General features: G+C 41.2%; 1 protein-coding gene across 4 annotated transcripts in view; it reads left to right on the top strand.

The window, feature by feature from the left end:
* The window catches only part of LOC111966316 (ephrin type-B receptor 2), a 63627-nt gene that overhangs the window by 26407 nt on the left and 18908 nt on the right, over positions 1–18312 (top strand). For all 4 annotated transcript variants that reach the window (XM_070444404.1, XM_070444403.1, XM_023990838.1 and 1 more), the window contains exons 2-3: positions 11466–11530; positions 12496–13180. In XM_070444404.1, the coding sequence (XP_070300505.1) occupies positions 11466–11530; positions 12496–13180 (750 nt within the window). The remainder of the gene's footprint in view (positions 1–11465; positions 11531–12495; positions 13181–18312) is intronic.

The raw sequence follows: 18312 nt of genomic DNA, 5'->3' as shown, positions 1-18312 counted from the left end.
TTAATCATAGCATCAATTTTTATATTGAATATAGTTGCGGAGAGTCCCTGTACTCCTAAATTCAGATCATTCAGGCGAGAAAAAACATCACCCAGATAGGCCAGTCGTGTGAGAAACTCGTCATCATGGTCAGACAAGTGAAAATTATGGTCAGTAAAGAAAACTTTAAGCACGTCTCTCAATTTTAAAAAAGTGTCAATACTTTGCCCCTTGATAACCAGCGCCCTTCTGTATGTTGTAAAAGTGGTACATGGTCGCTGCACATATCATTACATAGTGCAGAAAATACATGAGAGTTCAGGGGCCTTGCTTTAACAAAGTTAACAATTTTCACTGTAGTGTCCAAAACGTCTTTCAACAGGTCAGGCATTCCTTTGGCAGCAAGAGCCTCTCAGTGGATAACTGCTTGCACGGGCGTTACCACTCCACTAATTGTATTTTTGGCAGTGAAACGAGGCTACTCAGGCGAGAGAATAACCTCACCCAAATGTATAGCCCCTTTGGAAAATATAAATTAACTGTTTGAAAATGTGAAGAAATTGTTATTAAAAAAAAAAATATATATATATATATATATATATATATATATATATATATGTTTATTTAAAAAAAAATGTGAATCACATTTTTATTTGGTGTACCCCCGATGGTACCCCAGTTTGGGTTGTCCTTCTAGAAAGTTCTCCCATCTCCATAGAGGAACTTTAGAGCTCTGTCAGAGTGACTATCGGGTTCTTGGTCACCTCCCTTCACCCCCGATTGCTCAGTTTGGCTGGGCGGCCAGCTCTTGGAAGAGTCTTGGTGGTTCCAAACTTCTTCTATTTAAGAATGATGGAGGCCACTGTTTCTTGGGGACCTTCAATGCTGCACACATTTTTTCGTACCCTTCCTCAGATCTGTGCCTCGACACAATCATGTCTCTGAGCTCTACGGACAATTCCTTCGACCTCATGACTTGGTTTTTGCTCTGACATGCACTGTCAACTCTGGGACCTTACATAGACAGGTGTGTGCCTTTCCAAAGCATTCAATTGAATGTACCACAGGTGGACTCCAATCATGTTGTAGAAACATCTGAAGGATGACCAATGGAAACAGGATGCACCTGAGCTCAATTTCGAGTCTCATAGCACAAGGTCTTAAGACCTATGTAAATAAGGTCTTTCTGTTTTTTATAAATTTGCAAAACTTCCTAAAACCTTGTTTTTGCTTTGTCATTATGGGGTATTTTGTGTAGATTACTGAGCATTTCTTTTAATTTGATCCATTTTAGAGTAAGGCTGTAACGTAACAAAATGTGGAAATAGTTAAGAGGTCTGTCACGATCGTCATATAAATAATTGGACCAAGGCACAGCGTGTGTAGAGTTCCACATTTTAATAATAGTGAAACTTCTTAAAACAACAAAGATATAACGATGTGAAATACGTAGCGCACATAAGCACACATACAAAACAAAACAATATCCCACCACGTAGGTGGGAAAAGGAACACACTAAGTATGATCCCCAATTAGAGGCAACGATTATCAGCTGCCTCCAATTGGGAACCATACACATACACCAACATAGTATATTTCTATCTAGAAACGCCCCTAGTCACGCTCTGACCTATTACACCATAGAGAACCCCGAGGGCTCTCTATGGTCAGTGCGTGACAAGGTCTGAGTACTTTTCGAAGGCACTGTAGTCTGAACATGTGGGAAACATGGTGGAAGAGCCTGGAATCATATGAAATGTAAGAAAACCATTTTGAGGGACATTGCAGTGTACATGTACACCACCAACATGCATGATAGTATTTCATGGTTGAGGGTTGATGAGAAATTGACTACTTCTCTTCTAGTCTTTTTAAGAAAAGTTTGTGTGTTGGAAATACCTAACCACTTGTATAATCTATTTGCATACACTTCGAACAGACATACATACCCCAGCAGACACTCCAAACACGGGTTTCTTCACGGTACTCAAACCAAAAACAGATTCAATGCATCGCTCAGTTATGTATAGAGCCATGTCATCGTGGAATGCTCTGCCACCAGAGGTTACTCAGGCAAAAAGACAGTTTAGCTTTAAAAAACAGATTAAAAAAAACATATTGTATCACAGCGCCTCTCCTCTTTCTAATGATATAATTTAACTGTACTGTATCTAAGAATATGTATATATGAATAGTGTATAAATTAGAGGTCGACCGATTATGATTTTTCAACGCCAATACCGATACCGATTATTGGAGGACCAAAAAAAGCCAATACCGATTAATCAGACGATTTTTATATATATATTTGTAATAATGACAATTACAACAATACTGAATAGACGCTTTTATTTTAACTTAATACATAAATAAAATCTATTTAGTCTCAAGTAAATAATGTAACATGTTCAATTTGGTTTAAATAATGCAAAAACAAAGTGTTGGAGAAGAAAGTAAAAGTGCAATATTTGCCATGTAAAAAAGCTAATGTTTAAGTTCCTTGCTCAGAACATGAGAACATATGAAAGCTGGTGGTTCCTTTTAACATGAGTCTTCAATATTCCCAGGTAAGAAGTATTAGGTTGTAGTTATTAAAGGAATTATAGGACTATCTCTCTATACAATTTGTATTTCATATACCTTTGCCTATTGGATGTTCTTATAGGCACTATAGTATTGCCAGCCTAATCTCGGGAGTTGATAGGCATGAAGTCATAAACAGCGCATTGCTTGAAGCACAGCGAAGAGCTGCTGGCAAATGCAGGAAAGTGCCGTTTGAATGAATGCTTACGAGCCTGTTGCTACCTGCCACCGCTCAGTCAGACTGCTCTATCAAATATCAAATCATAGACTTAATTATAATATAACACACAGAAATACGAGCCTTAGGTCATTAATATGGTAAAATCCGGAAACTATAATTTCGAAAACAAAACGTGAAACCGTTCCGTATTGTATCTAACGGGTGGCATCCCTAAGTCTAAATATTGCTGTTACATTGCACAACCTTCAACGTTATGTCATAATTATGTACAATTCCGGCAAATGAATTACGGTCTTTGTTAGGAAGAAATGGTCTTCACACAGTTCGCTACGAGCCAGGCGGCCCAAACTGCTGCATATACCCTGACTCTGCTTGCACAGAACGCAAGAGAAGTGACACAATTTCCCTAGTTAAAAGAAATTCATGTTAGCAGGCAATATTAACTAAATATGCAGGTTTAAAAACATATACATGTGTATTGATTTTTTGAAAGGCATTGATGTTTATGGTTAGGTACACATTGGTGCAAAGACAGTGCTTTTTTCGCGAATGCGCTTGTTAAATCATCACCCGTTTGGCGAAGTAGGCTGTGATTCGATGATAAATTATCAGGTACCGCATCGATTATATGCAACGTAGGACAAGCTAGATAAACTAGTAATATCGTCAACCATGTGTAGTTAACTAGTGATTATGTTAAGATTGATTGTTTTTTATAAGATACAATTAATGCTAGCTAGAAACTTACCTTGGCTCTTGCTGCACTCGTGGAAAAGGTAGTCAGCCTGCCACGCCTCCTCGTGGAGTGCAATGTAATCGGCCATAATCGGTGTCCAAAAATGCCGATTACCGATTGTTATGAAAACTTTTATACTGATAACAAGTTCAAACAGGTGCCATTAATACAAGTAACGAGTGGAGGACAGAGGAGCCTCTTAAAGAAGAAGTTACAGGTCTGTGAGAGCCAGAAATCTTGCTTGTTTGTAGGTGACCAAATACTTATTTTCCACCATYATTTGCAAAYAAATTCATWAAAAATCCTACAATGTGATTTTCTGGATTTWTTTTCTYCTCATTTTGTCTGTCATAGTTGAAGTGTACCTATGATGAAAATGTACAGGCCTCTCTCATCTTTTTAAGTGGGAGAACTTGCACAATTGGTGGCTGACTAAATACTTTTTTGCCCCACTGTATTTAGCAGATGTTATTGCGGGTGTAGTGAAATGCTTCTGTTCCTAACTCCAACAGTGCAGTAGTATCTAACAATTCACAACAATACACACRAATCTAAAAGTAAAATAATGGAATTAAGAAATATATAAATATTAGAAAGAGCAATGTCGGAGTGGCACATATGAGATGAGTAAAGCGGTATGTAAACATGATTTAAACATTATTAAAGTGACTAACTAGTGTTCCATTATTTAAAGTGACCAGTGATTCTAGGTCTATGTATATAGGGCAGCAGCCTCTAAGGGGCAGGGTTGCGTAATTTAACATAATATCTTACGTTGTTCTTGTCTATAACTGTTCTGTACTTTGTCATGTATTTGTATGTTTTATGTGGACCCCAGGAAGAGTATCTGCTGCATGTGCAGTAGCTAATGAGGAAACTAAACTAAACCTGAAAACACATTCATTTCAATTTAATTGAATATTCATGTGCAAAATGTATATAATTTGTAAAAATGTGACATTAGTCCTCATTTAACAATGCTTACCTACCAATGAACGCCACTGAAGCAGACCTAAAGTCATTTTTGTAATATTGTTGAGATGAGTAAAAATGCTATGCAAAATGTCATTCTAATATGGCATTGCAGTTATGACGCTCAGTTATGACGCTCTCAACCGCTGTTACATTTTCTAGACAACCTCTTTATCTCTTACAGTATTTATCATACTCAGCTTTAATATAGCCTTCCACGTGTCGTGTGTGACAAGATCTCTGCGACATACTGTGCACACTCGGTTGGGCTCAAGCAGAAACTGAAGTGCTTTGATGACATGTCTAGGCACGAAAGGAGGGCGTCATGCAGTAACTAATGTCACCCCCCTTCCCTTTGTCCCCTGTTGCAGCTACAGTACGTCAGATTGTGCATGCCTTGCACTTTGAGCCTTGTTGTGTGTTAGTTTGAGCCTACTGTATGACTTGGAGAGCTGGAGCTAGTATCCACATAGACCCATTCTTTCCCTTCTCCATACTTTCCACTCAGACTCGCTCCCCTCCTAATCCCTCTAGGCTCAGTCCATGGGAATTCTTAGCGGGTCACTGCTCCCGGCCTCTTTATTCCCGTTCAGCGGCGGCACCAACACCTGGCTCGCCCTCCCTCACAGCTACTCATTAATCCACACTGATACTAACAGGAACTGATCACCCGAAAAATGGCCCAATTTGGAGACCAATCATTTTGTCTGAACTTGACTATAAAATGCCTACTGTTGTAAAGCCGTATACATTATGTCATTCAGCCTCTCTGGTCAGTTGATAATGGGGATGAATCATGTGGTTATTCCACTGTGGTTATTCCACTGTGGTTACTGCCTCTCTACGACAGGTGGCTTACATGAAACTGGAATCATCGGCCATTATGGTTCTGTAATTGGCTCATTATAGCATACTTCCCTAGAGATTGTATATGGCTCAGACTCCCCTAAGTATTTAAGGATTCTTTCAGAGGTGACATGCAATTGACTTGAATTAAATTGAATATTTGTGGTAATGTAATTGACACAGACACATAGTAATGGACACTAGATCCTGGTTCATATTTGTCTAGTTTAATAGAGATTCTTGGTCATTTTCCCAGATGTTTGCTGACATGTTGCTGTCATTTTAATTTCGAGCAAGGAATGGTTTGTGCCAATGCTAGTTATAAAGACTTTCTGGTTATTTCTGGTTATTAGAAGTAGATCTAATAATTTAACATCAATATGTTAGCTCTCAATTGTTGAGAGATGCGTTCTTTTGGAGAACAATGTTGGYCCCAGAGTATTTACATGGTAGTTACATATAGAATAGTTCATTATGCATACTGTAGTTCAACAAGTGCTCAGGACCTGCTGGCATCACACTTTTGTTATTGTGGGCATTACGATGCAGTTAGCTAGCTGGCTTGTTGTTAAATGTCATGACCGAGCACTCTGAGCTGGCTTTGCTTGGCAGCCAGAAGGTTTGCACCTCACTCTGCCTCTGTGTTTTCACTGTAATCAAATAGGCTAGTACAGTAGGTGGTTAGCTGGGTACATATTGATACACACGTAATGTCTAAGTAAGAATCCTGAATCTTACTACACCGGCTCTGACGCTCGTCGGCTCTGGCAGGGCTTGCAAACTATTACGGATTACAAAGGGAAACCCAGCCACGAGCTGACCAGTGATGCGAGCCTACCAGACGTGCTAAATGCCTTTTATGCTTGCTTCGAGGCAAGCAACACTGAAGCATGCATGAGAGCACCAGCTGTTCCGGACGACTGTGTGATCACGCTCTCCGTAGCCGATGTGAGCAAGACCTTTAAACAGGGCAACATTCACAAGGCCGCTGGGCCAGACTGATTACCAGAACGTGTACTCAGAGCATGTGCGGACCAGCAAAGTGTCTTCGCTGACATTTTCAACCTCTCTCTGACCGAGTCTGTAATACCTCTCAAACAGACCACCATAGTCCCTGTGCCCAAGAAAGTGAAGGTAACCTGCCTAAATGACTACCGCCCCATAGCACTCACGTCGGTAGCCATGAAGTGCTTTGAAAGGCTGCTCATGGCTCACATCAACACCATCATCCCGAAAACACTAGACCCACTCCAATTTGCATACTGCCCCAACAGATCCAAAGATGACACAATCTCAATCGCAATCCACACTGCCCTTTCCCACCTGGACAAAAGGAACACCTATGTGAGAATGCTGTTCATTGACTACAGCTCAGCGTTCAACACTATAGTGCCCACAAAATTCATCACTAAGATAAGGACCCTGGGATTAAACACCTCCCTCTGCAACTGGATCCTAGACTTCCTGATAGGCCGCCCCGAGGTGGTAAGGGTAGGCAACAAAACATCTGCCACACTGATCCTCAACACGGGGGCCCCTCAGGGGTGCGTGCTTAGTACACTCCTGTACTCCCTGTTCACCCATGAATGCGTGGCCACCACCATCATCAAGTTTGCTGACGATACAGCGGTGGTAGGCCTGATCACCGACAACGATGAGACAGCCTACAGAGGGTAGTGCGTACAGCCCAGTACATCACTGGGGCCAAGCTTCCTGCCATCCAGGAGCTATATACTAGGTGGAGTCAGAGGAAGGATGTCATACTTGAGTAAAAGTAAAGATACCTAAATAGAAAATGACTCAAGTAAAAGTGAAAGTCACCCAGTAAAATACAACTTGAATGAAAGTCTAAAAGCATTCAGAGCTTGCTGCTACGCCACCATGTCTGTGTCAATGACTGATTTCAACTGTATTCCTACACTTTGCACTTCAAAATCTCAGCTCGGTTAAAAAAACACGCAAGAATAACTATTTTATTTATCGTAGTGATTCAGGAGTAACATTAAAACAGAATAATATTCCCCAACAACATTAGACAACTATACAGAAAACCCTCAAAATACCGAAACAAGTACATGAAGTCAATGATGAGAGAATTTGATATTTGATATTAATATTATGAGATTGAGATGAACTAAAATAGCAGTGCAGATGGTACTCTTTTGCTAAGTGTAGAGATGTATTATAGGTCATGATTATGTAGGGGACTTCTGAGAATGCTACAGACGTATTCAGTACTAAGTAATCATGTCAAATGTAATCATATTGTCACTGATTAAAGAGTTTTTACATTATTTTAACTGAACAGCGTCCCACTTACCTTAAAACCCCCATACCAATTAATAACTTTACAAACTTTGGTTTGGGACACCTGGGAACATCACGTGACCTCCTGATGACTGGTGAAACAAATGTCTTGAGATCATCTTACAAATGTCCTAACATGGTCCTCAATGACATGGTCCTGACTACACAAAGGTCCCCCAGAGAAAGTTCCGTTGGGATCATCACRCGACATCCTAATGACTAGTAAAATTAAAGTCCTGAGAACTTCCTATAAAAGTGTTGACATGGTCCTCAGTGACGTCCTGGTAACTTGCAGGGAACTACACAAAGGTCCCCCAGAGAACGTTACATTAGCTCCATCACACGACGTCCCGATGACAGATTTTTTTATTTTATTGGGAACATACTGAAAACGTGTTTAGGGTCGTCGCCAGAACAAACTGGAAACAATACAAAAACCTCCAGGGGACCATGAAAGTACATTATAAGAGCATCCTAAAATCGTCCTTGGGGACGTCCCCAGAACAAACCGGTAACTAGACAAAATCTCCACAGGACCATGTCCATGACACAACTTCCTGAGAGTGTCCTATAAACGTCCCAGGGGACATCCCCGAAACAAACTGGGAACTAACACAACAGGGAAGGGGGAAAGGACGGGGAAAAGGGAAGAAAAATGTCCCTAGCATTTAAACCCACACCCATTAAAACCTCACCACTATTTCACTACTTGGCCCTATCTGATCCTACACCAGGCCGACAGCCTGGGAGGACGGGACACTATCGTTCAACACCTTGTAACTCCTCTGCAGCAAAATCTCGTACACCCAAGTACTTCTCTGCACCTGCCACCACAATATATTTTTTCTGTGATTTACATGCCATTTCTGCTGTACTGAACGTCCTTTTATGTCCCGAGGATAACGTCATGTTTAATGTTCCTAGAACGTTCTCAGAACTGGGAGGGTCAGCTACGGTCTCTTCCCTTTCAGCAACCTATGGTGTGACAAATCAATCCAATAATCAAATTCTATTTATATATAATTCTTACATCGACAATAACCCAGCCTAGATCCCAAAGACCAATCAGCAGCAGTGGCAAGGAAAAGCTCCCTAGATGGAAAAAATCTGTAGAGAAAAATCTGATAGTGGATATAGTGGATATCATGATGTACTGAACAGTTGAAGACAGATGTTTGCTAGAGAGAGCATTGGGGGCTGTTTTTTCCTGACCATGTGACCTGACTGGGGACAAATTGTTAGGGAAATGTAAAAGCAGGAGATTTTCCTGCTCGGGTTGTGTGGTTGCCGGTGGGAAATCATGGCCCTTGCAATGGCGAGTGTTAATTCTCTAGGGTGGAAGACAGTGTTGYAGTGTCCCTGTGGACCAGACATTGATGCTATAGGCTTTCCATAAGTCTTTGTCCTCAACTGCAGATGTGAGGGTACCAGGCAGTGTGTTATCATGAGGAATACACTCGATAAACAACTAACCCTTACTCTAACCCTTTTCCCCCAAGTACGGTTTCCATCCAGGTCCATTTTTATAGAGACAGAAYTGTGCTCAGTCTACATAATCAGGGTCCAACCTATGTTTTACCACTGTATGAGTAGGTTGTGGCCTGTCCCCCTTCCTGTATTCCCTACCAGCATATAAAGCTTAAATATACTTGTTCGTACCATCTCTCCACTCAGCAGCACTTCATTGATAGGACCCTGTGAATAATTTAAAATGTGTCAGTCTACACAGGCAGTGGGGAGACTTACAGCCTACTTGCCCTTCCCCTTCTGGTGGGGGTGGTGAGAGGAGAGATTATGGGCTTCACTGTCTGTGTGCGAATGTGTCCGGATACTGAAGTTTGGTTATTATGGATTGGTTATGGACTGGGGATGCTGTTTGTGTGTTTTGGTGATGACGTGTGTGTATGTGTGTGAGGAAGAGCGAGAGAGACAGAGTGTTTGTGTGTTTTGGTGATGCTGTGTTAGGGCTGGGCGGTATACCGTATTTTACTATATACCGGTATTTATGCACCGGACCGGTTTGGGTTTTTACTTTACCTTCTATAACGGTATTTGAATGTTTGGTTTGTTAAATGTGATACGCCGTGTGCAACGTCCATTTTTATAATTTACTCCGCTACTTGAGTCATCCCTCTCCGCTCTCTCTCCACGCCGCTTTCCACACAGACCTAGTCCCACCCCCTGTCACTCAAGGAGCGCATTTGTTGTTGCTTGACCACGAGACACTTTCGTTCAGTCTGCAGGGTCAATGCAGCAAATGCAAAAATGTTGATGACAACGATGTTGTTTCCACTTTGATCTTAATATAAATCCACAAGCGTTCTATAATTACAATATTAGTTTGCGTTTCTTACATCTGCAAACAGCTAGTTTGTATTTTCTTAGCAAGTTAAGCTAAATCGTGTTAGCTATTAATGCTAATCGCTAGTTAGCTGGCTAGCAATTCGCATTAGTGTGCAACAGTATCTTCTAAATCAAAGAGGCATGAATATGTTGGCCAAATGAATAAAGATTTAATGTAGCCTAAGATTATACGGTCCCCTAGGAAACACTGAACATCACTTTGGTTCCTACCCTGTCACAATAACTCCTCCATGGCATTTTCATTCCGTTGTCATGTCAAATAGCACTGTATTCAAAGTGCCCACAATTATTTATATTTTAACTATAGAAGATTTATAATAAACATTCTATTTCCATGATTCCAAAAGTTCACCCAAGTGTTTTGATATAAATCGCAATTGCAACAGTTGGTTAAAAATAAGGCCTAGTATTTTTGCCCATATCATGGTAGTGTGGAAATGAGTGCAGGAAATGCAGAAATTGATGGAAATGCAGGAAATTAGTTTAGGTTGAAGTTGAATTGAACAATATAAAACAATCAGAATGGAGAAATAATTTAGAATATATGTGTTGCCACCCTAGGGTCATGCACTACTCATGAATCAAATGTAGAACTTTTATTAATCAAAAACATAAAATACCGTCAAATACTGGCCATATCGCCCAGCCCTATGTTGTGTGTGTGTGTATGTGTGTGAGGAAGAGTGAGAGAGAGAGTGGGAGAGAAGAGGGACGAGTGAAAGAGAGAGAGAAGGAGAGAGAGAGAGAGAGGCAGCAGATGTCACCAGGCAGAGTCATCCAGTACCGTTCCTCCTGTATTAAGTGTGGTTGAGGTGCAGCAGAGTGTCACTGTGCCCCCTTAGCGTGACTGCACACAGACCATCACTGAAACAACACAAAGCAGGGGCACGGGTCATAACACAATACTTCTACGATATCACTCTACGTCAAGTCGCAAAAGTGTGTTATGATCATAATTGTGCCATTCTGTCAGACCATATTAGGAGTATCAGGATTAACCAATAGAGCTGTCACGAACGACTGCATCATGGCAACATTTTAAGTGACGGAGTGTACTGATGTAGTATGTGTATGTAGTTTACAGATGAATCATTGATCGCTCATGAACATGTATTTATTGTCTGCATATGCCCATCTCTATGTTTGATTATGTATGCACAGAGCTAACATTTCCCCATGGGGATAATAAAGTCATTATCTTATCTATTTAGAGAGATGTACAGGTACAGACTCCATATATAACGCTAAGAACAGAGGGGAGAGAAGGCAACATTGTTGCAACCCTCTAGCGATAACGATGAACGTACATATGTGGCTAGAGAAACACATTTAAATTTTTTCCCTCCTTTGTACGTTGGCCAGTCATACACAGTTAACACTATTTTCTCACCACAATATTTCACAATGACAGTAACATGTGTCTTGCTGTATTAGTTGCCCTGTTTTGCAGTTGTGATTTTTAATACCACAACTTGTTCATCTTGATTTCCCTGTAGAAATACTCATGGACTCTACGACGGCAACAGCAGAGCTGGGGTGGACTATCTATCCAGCATTGGGGGTGAGTAGAACAAAGCATTTCATTATATGACACACCATTTTGTAAACTTTTACAACTTTTTGTCATTTTGCAGAACCGTCTCTATGAGCACCATGAGAAGCCCAATTTAGAGCAACAACAACAGCATATATCAGGAATAAATACCCCTATTTGTTTACCATGTTGTTAGGAATACAATTAGGGGCAGCAATATATCCTGTCATAGGTTGCAAAAGACCCCAAAACAGCATGTGTGAACCCCCCCCCCCCCCCCTGATGTAGTTGGTTAGAGTTAATAATGTATTTCATAAAATATACTAAGCAAAGTGAATTGGGGGAAATTTGCCTACGTATGCCTTTCATGTAAAATGTAAAAGTGGGAGCTGTCTGAGGAATTGCGATGTTGTTTTATTAACTCTGCTGAAGGAAGATTGTCCTGTCATACTGAAATCAATAATTCATAAAGTGTGTGATGCCAGGAAGATAAACAGTGTGAAAGCTGTGAGCCAAGTGATACATCAACTGAATCTTATTGCTGAATAGTCTGACTGTCAGCTCGTTGTGGAGGCCTCAGAACAAGGGAGCCCAGGAAGACAATTGTCTGACATGGAAATGTACTCTTTTATATTTGTTGTCTATGGACTGTGTTTGTAATCCCTCATGTGTGGTCTCATGCCGACATAGGTCTAAAATACAAAGCAGAAGTATAACAATGTTATTTTGATAACAATGTTATCGGTCAGTGTATTCAATTGGATTTGGTCACTTTGAAGCTTGTTCAATAGTGTCCAATTGGATAACTGATGTGCGCATTTCAATTATATTTTTTAGTCATATCATATTGTTACCACATTTATTTTGACATTAATCATGATATGGGTTCTTGGGTTTTTTAAGACCAGTAATCAAAGTAATTAAAATAATATGTTGACTTTTCACTGGTCATGGATGTTAAACTGACCTCTTGCTCTGTCTGTCCCTGGCAGTGGGAGGAGGTGAGTGGCTACGATGAGAATATGAATACCATCCGCACCTACCAGGTGTGCAATGTCTTCGACAACAACCAGAACAACTGGGTCCGCACCAAGTACATCCGCCGGCGCGGCGCCCAACGCATCCACGTGGAGATTAAGTTCTCGGTGCGCGACTGCAGCTCCATCCCCAGCGTCCCCGGCTCCTGTAAAGAGACTTTTAACCTGTACTACTATGAGACAGACTCAGACACGGCCAATAAGGTGTCCCCGGCCTGGATGGAGAACCCCTGGATTAAAGTGGACACCATTGCTGCAGATGAGAGCTTCTCCCAGGTGGACCTGGGCAGCCGGGTGATGAAAATCAACAGGGAGGTACGGAGCTTCGGCCCCGTGTCACGCCAGGGTTTCTACCTGGCATTCCAGGACTACGGCAGCTGCATGTCGCTCATCGCCGTGCGCGTCTTCTACAGGAAGTGCCCCCGCGTGGTCGAGAATGGCGCTGTGTTCCCTGAGACCCTGTCGGGGGCGGAGAGCACCTCCCTGGTGGCGGCGCGGGGTGTGTGTGTGCCCAATGGGGAGGAGGTGGATGTGCCCATCAAGCTCTACTGTAACGGGGACGGGGAGTGGATGGTGCCCATTGGGCGCTGTATGTGCAAGGCTGGGCACGAGGTGGTGGAGAACGGCACGGTGTGTCGAGGTGAGAGCTGCTGATATAATGTGTTTACTACTACTGTGGACGTTTTGCCTTGGGGTCATTTACTTATTGAGACTAGTGATAAGCCAGAGGATAGAGACGTGAACAGATGTAGGCTCTTAATTTGGATTATAATTAATAGACATTTATGTAGCGGCTGATACATTTTTCGGAAGGGAAAATCAAGTTTGAAATTTGGAAATTACAAACTTCAGAAGCTTTTTTAAATGTCAAATGCAGTTTCAAATGAAGATCCTACATCTTTAATGCATATACCTTTGGTTTACTAACTACAGTAGAATCACTAAGGGAACGCAATTAGTGCCAGGAAAGATGGGTCAAGAATGTGCTGTAGGGGGAGAGTGTTGAGGGTAATTAGAGGTGTCTTTAAACCGTAGACCTGTGTCCCAGCCTTGCATTCAGAGAGATATCACTTTATGCCAAGAAAGCACTATCCTAGTGTCTTCCCTTACCTAATGTATTTCTGTGATGAGTGAAGAAAGGAAGAGACAAGGAACATGTCTGACACACACACACACACACACACACACACACACACACACACACACACACACACACACACACACACACACACACACAAATCCCTGGCTATTTGATTAGAAATATCAAGCACTGCTAATGAAGCCCTCAACGACCTGTTCTGCCGTGTTTCATGGTGTGAAGGTTTCTTTGGGGAGGAGGAACACTTAAATAGCCAGAGGTAGTCAATGATATCACTGAGCTTTATATACTGTCACGCAGACCCAACAGTGACTCCCCTATATTGTTAAATTTGGTTTAGTCATCCAGGAAATCATTATTCAAGAGTCCATTTCGATGGTAATTTGACCATCATTCAATGGTAATTTCATATCATCAGGCACCTTCATACTCACCCAGCTTTTATACAGTATATAGCCCATAGCCGACTGATCTATTAATGACCTATGCTTCCTGGTTTATGTAAGCCATGTTAGGACAAGAAATGCCCAATATTCTGGGAAATAATGACCTGATTAGAGATTGCATTAGTCCAAAAGACAATAGCACAGCAAAAACTGGGTAACACTTCTACTGATTACTCAACATGCTCTAGGGTCAAGCTCTCTAACCTCGCCCAGTCTTCCTCTCTCCCATGGAGAGCAGTGAATCATGGGAGTGTAGCCCTTTGGATTAATTTCAAGGACTGATAGCCTGCAGGGGAAAGAGGGACCTTATTGCTGTAACAATACATTCAATAGGTACATGCATTTGTCTAGTTGGATGAATGGACATGCAAGGTGGAGAAATTAGCAACGCTCATGCCCAGCCCACCTCAGACCTTCCCCTCTTTCCAGTCATAATTGTTGTATTTGTGAGGAGTAAATTCACTTGTCACATATTGTTGCTGTGTTGGTTTCTTTCATAAGATCGAAGCGAACACTCAAACTCTTGCTTGTACAAGCACCTTTTCCAAACTTCCAAAGTTATGACCCTATCAAACAAATGCAGGTCCCTTTAAAAAGAAAATACCAATGTGCTTCAGATGGGTTTGGATTGTGCACATTGTTAACTGATTTGCTTCATAGACAATCTTTTATTGGGTGAACTGCAGGCATTTACTCTGTCCAGTGGGGAAGCCAGAGTTATGTCCTGCAACAGTGGATGTTGTCTTCTGGGTTTCGGCTTCTACTGAGAATTTAATGGTCATTGAACATAATCAGAGAGAGAGAGAACTCACCTGCTGCCTCCAGTGTATTCAACACCAGATTTACAACTCTTACATTGTAAATTACGATGACAATTCTGTATAAAAAAACAATAACATTTGTAGTGTTATTTGCAAAGAGAGTACACTTAGTTTTGTGTGAGAGATTAGATGTGCATGACTCTGTACATGTAACATAAGCAACCCCCTGTAGTATTTACCCCTCTCTCTCTCTCCACCTCCAACAGACACATGGTCCTATGTAATGCTGGGCCACACTCAGATTATTGGGACACCATGGTTGTTGCGTGTAAAAGAGTCATTTGAATCAAGCCACTGCAAATGAAGTCTTCTGAGAATAGAATTCTGGGCTATGTTAGGGCAGACCCCCAAGCTCAAGCAATTACTAACGGGTCAGGAGGTCTGGAAACGCATGAGGGGAAAAGACTGTCCTCTCAATTTACCGCCAATCCTACAAACATGGCGCATTAAACTCCCTCATAAACTGAGTCATACACATCCACATCTCTCTCTCTCTCTCCCTTTCCCTCTTCCTCTCTCTCTTTCTCTCTCTCTCTGTCCTCCCCTCTCTCTCACACACAGTTGATATGTTATTTTTACTTAACCACAGTGTTAACAGATTCACAGCGCTGTGTAGAGGAGACAGAGTGGTAATGTGGTGGGCAACCTCATATTGGATAATATTGCTTTCAGTCCGACTGCTACTCCTGAACTCAGCCTCTCTTAGACAAGTGTCTCTTCTTCGTTTCTGACAGAGACTCTTCATGCAGACTATGTGTGCATGCATGTGTGCACGCGTCTATGCGTGTCCGGGGTCCTATTTATAGCCTATATGGTCGGGAAACACAAACAGCTTCTGGCTCTAATTAGGAGAATGGCTCCGCAGAATGTTGCCGATGTTGTCAGTGTCAATACATGGCAGTGGGTTGTCTCTGCCTGCTACTGGATCAAAGTCAGGCACTGTTTACAAATTGACCTTTGCTACGTGTGTACATTTTTGTTAAGCCTTTGATAAGGCCAAAGTTAAATTCTACTGCTCCACATCAGGCTGACTCATTAATTATTTCGTTTTGTCAAGAAGAATTGTCTCAAAGAACATGATTATTTAAGTGTTTTCAGTTTCATACTACTGTAGTACTACTACTGTAGTATCACATAATGTGAGCCAACTCTTGAGAGTGTAAAAGTGCAAACACTTTTAAATCTATAGATAGATATAGATATTTAAAACACTTTTTTAAATCTATAGATATTTTATAGTGCCATGCTTGAATCTAGGGTTGGGCCGTATCCAGATGTTCATATCCTCATACCTTCCTTCTCTCACATCGGGATTTACGGTATTACCGGCTTAGTACAGAAGGGGCTCTATTACCAGAATGGTAACAATATTAGCACTTTGTAATAGACAATTTCCATGGAGGCTGCTAGCTAAATATGCTAACGAGCGGAAACGAAAATACACAAATTGCAAAGACAGACAATCCAGCTCATAAAGTTATACATATATAGGTAGGAGCTAGCGAATGTCATTTTTGGTGCGTTTGGACTTTTTCAAGCAAATGTGAACGAAAGACATTGTGCAAATTAAATTAACAAGTTTGGACGCATGCTTGTCTGAAGGAAGGACAGTACTGTGTACAGACTATGTCTGTGTGGAGTCTGCCTGCTCTGCTCGGAGAAGAAGATAGGGAGAAGCAGACTGCCCAGAACAGAGAGGAGAACAAACGCAAGGAAATCAAGCTGCAGTGGCAGCTGTACAGATAACTCATTCAAAGGGCTTTGACCTCTCAAACATGGCAGAAAGCTAACACATTATGATGCCCCGTGACCTTATTAATTTAGCCACTTACTTAGATAACTAGCAAGTTAATCTTAAGGGTCGCCTTAACTCAGAATTCTTCGTTTTTCACACAGATTCTTTTTTTAAACGCAGATCTAAAATACATATCTTATTGTAATTTTTGCTCAGCATCAAACAGATTTTGTGCTTCATTTGCCCTTCTGCACTCGTTTGAGAATTCACAAATTGGCATTCTATCAAAAGACATCGCTTTGACTGATGTGTAGCCACCTTTCTCCAGTACTTTTCTCGGTGTAGCCAGCCTACTTTTCTCTGGTAAAATGCAAGATTAACTTTAAGCGAAACATTTGGAAATGTAGCTGGTTACATTCGTTCTATAATAAACATTAGAAATATAATGGCCTTGCATCTCCCCTCTCGTATCAGTTTCTCGGGCGCCAGTGAATGGCAAACACAGATGAATAGATATTCACCAAAAATTACAGTTTGGATCAACCCAAAAAACTGGTCACAAGTAAATTAGTTAGGTTTTCTCAATTGAAAAATGCTACATTTGTTGAAACTAAATATATGATTATTTGCCAACTGTTTTATTTGATTATTACCAAACCGATATTTCAAGTTGCAACCTATTTCTTTCAACACTCGTTTCCGTTTGGTTAAACCTAATAAAAACCAAATATAATACAATATATAATGTAAATTACAACCCATTTTTTCATCTTGTTCCAAGTTCACTTTTTAATTTGGAGTTAACTATTCACATTTCTTCAATTGCGTTACAAGCTATTCAATAAATTAAGTTGGTTCAATAACTTGAAATAATGTTTCCAAACAAATTCTTTACACAAGTCTTCCACATTTCGTAGCCACAATATCGTAACCAAGCATTGGCTACCTTAATATAGAAACCTTATCTGGCTCTTTAGTATCACATGCCAGTTGTTTTGGTTGCTTTTGTTTTTACCAGTATTTCCAGCATTATCCACTACTGTAGGTCTGCTACAGGTAGAAAATCCCAGGAAATATTATTTAATTGACACAAGCTGTCTCCAATCAGTCAATCAATGTCTGGTTGTGTGTGAATTTGTGGTTGGGGGGGGATCGCCGAACAAGTCAGCTACACTACCTGTGTTGCCATCAGCATTGTGTCAATGTGACGTTCTACCTGCTAGACAAGACCCTCATTTCCATTCACAAGATAGAAGATAGAATGCGTCAGCCGTCGAGAATTGAATCTACGATTCTTGAGCTTGGACGCTGTCATTGGACGTGACACAACGCGGGCAGTATAGCAGCTTTCATTGATTTCAAAGGAAGTGTTCCCTCAATGGCTGATGGCATTGCTGGATGCCCGATGGCTGTAGTGTAGCAGTGCCGTAAGCCAGGGGAGGCATAGCTCTATGAATCTTAATTGCGCTATGCTTATTATTTGGCAGGGAATACTTTTTGTAGATCAGTGATTCTACATCTCACTTTGCTCAAGTGAAGTTGTAGCTAAACATTTGTAAATTAGGGGCAGTTTAAAGGGAGTGCGCCCTCATTGGGGAAACCCATTCTTATGAATATATTCTATTTTGGTAGGATCCAGGGGCTGGGACGACTACACTGTGGCCTGAAATA

Source organism: Salvelinus sp. IW2-2015, linkage group LG7, assembly GCF_002910315.2.
Source record: "Salvelinus sp. IW2-2015 linkage group LG7, ASM291031v2, whole genome shotgun sequence".
NCBI lineage: Eukaryota > Metazoa > Chordata > Actinopteri > Salmoniformes > Salmonidae > Salvelinus > Salvelinus sp. IW2-2015.
Note: the sequence above shows the minus strand (reverse complement) of the source record. Positions and strands in the feature narration are given on the sequence as shown.